The sequence below is a fragment of the Nothoprocta perdicaria genome, unplaced genomic scaffold (assembly GCF_003342845.1).
Source record: "Nothoprocta perdicaria isolate Ctin4 unplaced genomic scaffold, notPer1 scaffold_50, whole genome shotgun sequence".
In the NCBI taxonomy this organism is placed as follows: domain Eukaryota; kingdom Metazoa; phylum Chordata; class Aves; order Tinamiformes; family Tinamidae; genus Nothoprocta; species Nothoprocta perdicaria.
Genome location: NW_020455755.1, coordinates 434743 through 442258, shown reverse-complemented (window position 1 = coordinate 442258; position 7516 = coordinate 434743). Strand labels below are relative to the sequence as shown.

The window sequence follows — 7516 nt, the reverse complement described above, 5'->3', positions numbered from 1 at the left end:
GGGGCACTGGGGCAAAGGGCGCGGGGCAGCGGCGGGGGCGCCGAGCCCTGTGTGCAGGGGCGCGGGGAGCGCGGAGGGGCCGCGACGGGGCGGGGGGCAGCGGCGCCTGTGGGGGCGTCTTGAGTGTGCGGGGTTTGCAGGAGAGCCTGGTGCTGCGGGTGTGCACAGCGACCATGGCACTGCGGCTGTTTGTGGTGCTCTGGGTGTGCGTGATGCCCGTGGTGCTGTGGGTGTTCATGGTGCTGCAGGTGTGCAGGGTGCTGCGGGTGTTCGTGGCGGTGTTCGTTGTGGGTGTGCACAATACCCGTGGCGCTGCGGGTGTGCAGGGCATTGCGGGTGTGCACAATATCTGTGGCGCTGCGGGTGTGCAGGGCGTTGCGGGTGTGCACAATACCCGTGGTGCTGCAGGTGTGCAGGGCGTTGCGNTTGCGGGTGTGCACAATATCTGTGGCGCTGCGGGTGTGCAGGGCGTTGCGGGTGTGCACAATACCCGTGGTGCTGCAGGTGTGCAGGGCGTTGCGGGTGTGCACAATATCTGTGGCGCTGCGGGTGTGCAGGGCATTGCGGGTGTGCACAATACCCGTGGCGCTGCGGGTGTGCAGGGCGTTGCGGGTGTGCACAATACCCGTGGTGCTGCGGGTGTGCAGGGCGTTGCGGGTGTGCACAATATCTGTGGCGCTGCGGGTGTTCGTGGTGCTGCGGGTGTGCACAGCGCCCGTGGTCTCGCCGGGCTGCGCGCTGCCCACGCGGTGCCCAGCGCCGCGCATCTCGTGCAGCGGTCTTGTAGCGGTAGTGGCTGCAGGGTGCGAGTTCGCGGGATGCCCTTCCTGGGAGCAGCGTGGCTCCCTAGGGTCCCGTGTCCTGGTCAGACCAAGGCCGTGCCCCAGATGGGCCGGAGCGCAGCCAGGAAGGGGACTGGGGCCGGGAAGAGGCCGGGACGGGCGCCGCGGCAGGGACACGCGCAAGCGCCCGGCTGCAGGGGCGGCACGGGAGCAGGCAGCCCAGCCCCACGGCTGAGCGCGCGACGCCTCCACCACCTCGTCCAAGTACAAAGGTTAAAATAGTTTATTGCAACGTAATGCCTGTCTCGGTCGTACAGCGCTTTCCCTTGAGAACAACGTGTGTCTATACATCCAGATGTATACATGGGTACCGGGGCGTGCAGGAGAACAGCAGGCGACCCCAGAGCCGCCCTGCAGCCGCCCTGTGGCCAGCGGGCTCCGAGCCGCTCCGTGCAGCTCCGAGTGGCTCTGCGTGGCTGTGTGCAGCTCCGTGCCGCTCCACGCAGCTCCGAGCGGGTCCACGTGGCTCCATGTGACTCTGTGACGCTCCACGCAGCCCTGAGCAGCTCCAAGTGGCTCTGGGCAGCAGCTCCACGTGGCCAGGCCAGGCCCCACAGCGTGGAAGGAGGGAGAGACCCGCACAAAGCCCCTGCCCCTGCCCGGCGCCCGCAGTTATTTACACAGGAGGCGGCACACAGGCCCTCCCAATCCCAAACGTCCAGGTTTATCAGGAGTTTCACAGGGAGCGCGGCAGGCGGCCCGGGGGCGGGCGGCCGGAGCGCGAGGCGGGAGGGCTGAAGCAGCGTGGGGGGCGCGAGCGGAGACGGCCGCGGGAGCCCGGCCGGGCTCCGGGGCGCCGCTGCGAGCGGCAGCGAGGACGGCGCGGGCGCGGGGCCGGGCTCAGCGCCGCTGGCGGGGCCGGCGGGGGCTGCCGGCCTGCGGCTCCTCGGGCGGCACGGGGGCGGCCGCGCGGGGCCGCGCCGCGAACAGGAAGAGCGCGGGGTCAGGCATGGCGTCGGGCTCGTGCGGGGCACCGGGGCGGCGCGCGGGGCCGCGCGGCCGGTGCGCGGCGGTGGGCGGCACGGGGGGCTCCTCGGGCGGCAGGCGCCGCGCGGCCGCGTGCAGCTGCAGCGAGAGGCAGGCGGCCACGTGGCTCTGGCGCTGCAGGCGGGCATCGAGGCGCGCGGCGCGGTGCCCGCGGCGCTTCAGCTCCTCCAGGAAGGCGCGCTCCTTGCCGCGCAGGCTGCCGCGCAGCGCTGCCACCAGCGCCTCCTTGTGCCGCAGCTCGCGCCGCAGCTCCGCATTGTCCCGCTCGCGCTCCTGCAGACGGGCCTCCATGGCACGGCACCGCTGCTCCAGCTCCCGCTCCAGCGCCTCTGCGGGCGGCCAAGCGCAGCGTCGGTGCCGCGGGGCTCGGACGCGGCCGCGCCGCCCCGGACAGAGTCCGCAGCTCTGCACGTTGCCCAACGTGGGCGGCTCGGTGCCAGCCCAGCGCACGCTGCCCGGGGTCAGGGCTGCGGCAGGCTCCGCATGTGCATATGTGCGCATGTGTGTGCACATGTGTGTGTGCATGTGTGCACACACGTGCATGCAGGTGTCACAGCCAGGCAGCACCCAGGAGAGGGGTCCCTGTAGATGCCCAATCCGGCTGCCCCTTACCTTGCTGCTGGGCCTCCAGCTCCTTCATCTCCAGGTCGTGGGTGAGCTCTGCAAGAGAGGAGGGCTGCTCAGCGCTGCCAGGAGGGCAGCAGTGCGGGGGTGGCCAGAGGAAACAAGGGGTCTCTCTGCTTCTCCCCTGCTGAACCCTATGGGTGCTTGAAATGGCTCCAGTGCTCGAGGCTGAGGAGCGCGATGCCCCGCGGCGGTGGCAGTGGCTGCTCGAACGGGCACCGGGCCCTATGGGAGCCGAGCCCGACCCACGAGCCTGCCCCTGAGCTCCTGTGAATCCAGCAGCAGCTTCCCTGCTGCATGGTGCACGGTGGCAGCAGCTCTTTGTTTTGCAGCGTTTCCCGTGCAAACGTGGTTAATCTTTGCCCTACATTTTTCTCCTAATCTGCTTGCAGGACAGCGCTCATCCTGCACGACTGCTCCTGCAGGCACTGCTGGGCTCTGGGGAGCCAGGGGAGCGCGCGGCTGTTCCGGTGGTTCCTGCTCTGCCCCGTCATGGGGGGCTCATCCCAGTGAGCACGTGGGGCCTCTGCTCGGCTCCTGGCCACTGCAAGACACGCAGCCCGGCAGCACCCGGAGCAGCAGCAGCCCATGGCGCAGGAGCCCGGGCCAGGCAGCTGTGCCCGCGGCTGGCACCCACCTGAGCAGTGCTTCTGCAGGCGCAGGATCTCCAGGTGCAGGTCATGGAGCAGCTCTGTCTGCTCCTTCTTCAGGAAGGCGATGTGCCGCTGCACGCTCTGGATCTGCTGCTCCAGGGACGCCGTCTCCATCGCTACCAGATTCCCCGTCCAGGCCTGCGGGGAGCGTGGAGGGCTCGCGGTGAGATGTGCGCGGCGCATGAGCCTTGGGGAAAGAGGCTCGTGGCCGAGCGCAAGGATGGCTGGGCAGGACGGGGGGAAAATAACCCCCAAGGGTGCCCATAACCCAGGGCAATGCCTTTCTGTATGGGGAGACCCTCCCCTGCACTGAACCTGGAGTGGAGGGAAATGTTCATCTCCAGCAAATCACGGACACGGTCTCAGGGGTCCTGGACAGCAGGGAGAGCCTGTGCTGCAGGGCGCTGTTCCCGTCGCTTCCTTCACCATGTCTCAATGTGTTTTATTTAGCCTGTGTTTACTGCACACCCTTGTGCATCTGGAGCTGCTTCTCACAGCCCAAATCAAATCAAGGAGCATTTAGTTTGATCCCAGAGCAAGCGACTCCAGCCTCTGCTCCTGTCCGAGCCTCTCAAACACTGGGAAGAGTGAAGCAAAGCCTATGGGTACCGTGAGCGCAGAGCCCATGGTACCAGCACAGGCTGCTGGATCCTTAGGGACCTGCAGTCCCGCAATATTTAGTGCTTTAAAATGGATCTGGCGTGTGTGTGGGGGGGGAATCTCTCTCTTGTCTTAGCTTCCTAATTGTTCCCAGGTTTTGGAGTAGCAGGAGGACAGTTTTTAAGTCCTGTAAGTTGTTTTTGCTCTCCTGATGCCCCTTACTTAACAGAAAGGGTTAAAGCATCTCTGCTCTAGTAACTCCCAAAACAGCAGTGCTGTCCCTTGCTGTGCTGCAGTCAGCAGTGATGGCAGTTCCTTAAGGGTGGTGCCAGTGCACAAGTGAAGGCCATTGTCCCGGCAGCTGCCAGGCCAAAGGGAGAGCACAAGGAATAGCGGAGGGCAGGTCCCCTGCCCCAGCGCGGGAGACAGGCGCCGAGTTGCTCTGGAGTGGCTTTTTTAAGAGAGTCGTGGAACCTGAGCACTGGAAACCTCCAAAAGTAGGTTGGGCAAAGCCCTGGAGGGCCCCAGTGCTATTTTCAAGCACTTTGTTCTGCCTAGTTGAAATGTCTTCAGCAGGAATGGCTGAGAGCTTCCATCAAACCTTTCCCCAGCTTTTAAATGGAAATCTACCCTCTTCTGCCAGTGCATCCTTTTTGTTTACAAATAAGTAGTTGTGTTGATAAACATCAAACTGTAAAGACAGTCAAAAATATTATTTCTGGAATTAGAATATCTGTTTTTTTTTTTTTTTTTGGTCTCTGACTTGGGATATATAAAGCATGAATGTATTACCTGTGTGCTTAAAAAAGTGGAAGAGCCAAAATGCGGCGACCTCCTCCACGGCCACGCGCCCCTTGCAGAGGGCTCCGTGCGGTGGCCTGGGGACAAGGACTGTCTACGTGGTCACCAGCTGTGACCCTGCTCCTGGCTGTCCCTGCGTTGGGGACAAATGTGCTGCTGCTCTCCATAGCTATTGGACCTCTCTGTCACGAGTAATGATACAAGAGCCAACAGCTATTAATGAAGCTACAATTTGGTCTGAAGCTCCAGTAGCGTCTGAGCCCTCCAAGTGCTTCTGATGTTCCATGAGGCTCATGAATGAATTGCTGCCTTGCTAGGGCAGTTTCCAACCACTGTTCTAATGCTTTTCAGAACCAGACTCGATTTTAATTTTTCTCACATTGCTTTTGAAGTTAAGTGGAAATTGCAAGAGCATGTTGAGCATTTAGCCCGATGCACAGTTCCTTCCCACTGCAAACTCACTTGGGAGGTATTGCGAGCTAATAGGGATTATCTGCTGTTGCTAGCTGCTTAATAACACCTTATGGGGCCACTACATCTTCCTGGTAACACTGCCAAGGCCTTGGAGCTCCCAGCTTGGCTGGTGCTGCCATATAGGGAGGCAAGTGGGGACCTGCTGCCCTTCCCACTGATAGGGGTGCCAAGGAGCAGAGCACTAGCTCCTCTCACCCCACCTCGCAAGTGCAGCACCCCAAAGAACTGCTGCACTGCTTCAGGCAATAACAGGAGGGGAAGTAAACCTGCTCCGTGTCCCCCCAGGCTGCTCTAGCCATCACTTTTTGTTTGTTTGTTTTGTTTTGCTTATTTGTTTTTTAAGACTAGCTCTAAGTTGCCAAAGCAGCTGATGAGGGAACTTTTGTAATGACTATGTACTCTATCACCTCATATATAGCACCTCAAAACAGAAGCAATTCCAGGAAATAACCTCACTGGGAATAATTCAAGGGTAAGTGATGCTCGCCGCTAGCCTGAAGGATGCTCCGTGCCCTTGGCTGCGCACGTGCAGCTGCGGAGCAGGTAGCGCCGCCAGCTGAGCAGCAACCCTGTCCCCAAGGGCAGCGCCAGGGTCCGGCCGGCTCCTCGAGGGCAGCGCCACGTTGCAGCCGGCTCCTCTCCACAGGGAGGCGGCGGCTCCGCCGAGATCCTGCACCCGAGCAGGACTCAAGGACTGTCCTTGCCGGCACAGGCTGCGTGTGGCTCTGTGCCCCTTGCTGAAACCCCCCTGGTTTCAGGTTTCCAGAAAGCCCCGAGTGGGCAACAGGCTGGTACTGGGAGGGTACCAGCCCTCCTGGCTTTTAAAAGGGTGGCACTTTGGCACTTCATTGTCGCAGGTCATTAAAGGGACTGAGGGCTACACAATGCCCCTGGAAAGGGCCAGGTATTTCGCTCTTAAAATGTGCTTTTAATACTTCAGTCCTCAGCTCTCAATTTACCTAGGGAGCCTGTGAAAGCTTAACTGGTGAAGTGCCAAATAAGCCAGAGGAGGTTTCTGGGTTGCTGAGTGCACAGTTCCTGGGAGTCGGAATGTGAGAGCAAGTCAGGGAATGTGGAAATGCAGGGACACCGGCAGCCTGGTCAGAGCGGTGCCTTGGGGACAGTGGCCGAGGGCTGAGCTCCCTGCGGGCCCCAACTGGGTGATCAGGGGAACAGCTGGGCTGCTTGTGCTCCTGCCCTGCATCCCTAAAATAAAGATATTTTTATCTTGCTCATTTTCCAACTTGAAACTAAAACAGCTTTGGAGCAAAGCACATAGCTTGTTTGAGGATTTCCTTCCAAGGTAAATCTGTACTTGGGTTTTTATTTGTACTAATCTGAATCTCCAAATTTCACTGCAAGAAAACCTCAGCTCCTGATGATGCATACAAAAATGCATCTGCCTTGGAAATGTATATAAACTCAGCACAAGCATTGCAACACCAACATCCAGCTGTCAGTCACACAGTCACTTTGTGCTATAAGTAGCAAACGAACTGGGAGTCAGGGCACAAAGTCTACAGAAACAGGTAACAAATTCATCTTGCTGTGGATGGCAGCAATGCCTCCCTGCTCCACCATGTTAAAACATGCAGTCATAAGCACTGATCTAATGGAAACTGATAGTGCTGCTTTTTGGATCTGAGAGAATACAAGCAACTTGGCTACAGTGTCACAAAACAGGTATCCTTTGAAAGGGGAGGAAAATAAGGCAGAAGAAAGCCAAGAAACTTGCAGAAGGTCACAGGGATAGTGGCAATGCCAGGAATAGAAAACAGAGGTGAAATCCTGGCCTTGGGAGAGTCATTAGGAAACATTCCTTGATTTCAGCAGAGGCAGAATTACACTTAAAGTCCTATTAACTATTCATTATCTCCCAGTATCTATTTAAAGACCAAATCAATACAAATGATGATTATAATTATTGTGTTTTTTTTTTTGGCAATTCTCTAAAAGCAGCAGGCTGACTAATAGTCAGAGCTAAAGCTTTTCATTTGGTTGCAACTGCTGAAAACAAGGCCATGTTTTCTCCTGCTGGCTTCAGTGGAATTAACTATGGATTCAGCTCACCGCCAGGATTTGGCCCACAATCAACACTCTGCAACAATCATAATCCAAAGTGGGCGATCCTGCACTTTGGATATTTTGTGGCGGAGCTTTCTCATCCCCGGCAGGTCCTTCTACAGATACTTAACTCCGTAACTACCAGTGGGAATAGGCAGCGCGCACTGCTGTACTTCAGATTGCTTTCTCCACAGCAAAAGAAGAAATGAGGTGTCAGCGGCAACGCACCGAATAAAGCGGCGGTTGGAGAGGGCGAGAGAAGGGCTCCGGGCTCCAGGCTCCGGACTCCAGGCAGCTCCTGCGGGAAGAGCCCCTGAGGAGCAGCCGCTTCCCCCAGGCAGGTCCCTCCGGGCCCGCGCTCGCTGCCGCCCCAGGGACCCGTCTGCGGAGCTGCCCACGCTCTGCTCCACCCGCCGCCGCCACCGTCCCGGGCTCGCCGCGTCCCCGCCGCGTCCCCGCCGCGGTCCCGCC

The 7516-nt window shown here is 59.4% G+C and overlaps 1 protein-coding gene across 1 annotated transcript; it reads right to left on the bottom strand.

Moving 5' to 3' along the window:
• Positions 1-1518: 1518 nt before the first annotated feature.
• On the bottom strand, positions 1519-7302 carry CCDC92B (coiled-coil domain containing 92B). The gene is made up of 5 exons (XM_026047879.1): positions 7274-7302; positions 3091-3244; positions 2442-2489; positions 1754-2158; positions 1519-1628 (listed from the first exon to the last, which is right to left on the bottom strand). The coding sequence occupies exons 2-5, from the start codon at positions 3218-3220 to the stop codon at positions 1519-1521; spliced, it is 693 nt and encodes a 230-aa protein (XP_025903664.1). The 5' UTR covers positions 3221-3244; positions 7274-7302.
• Between the last annotated feature and the right edge of the window lie 214 nt (positions 7303-7516).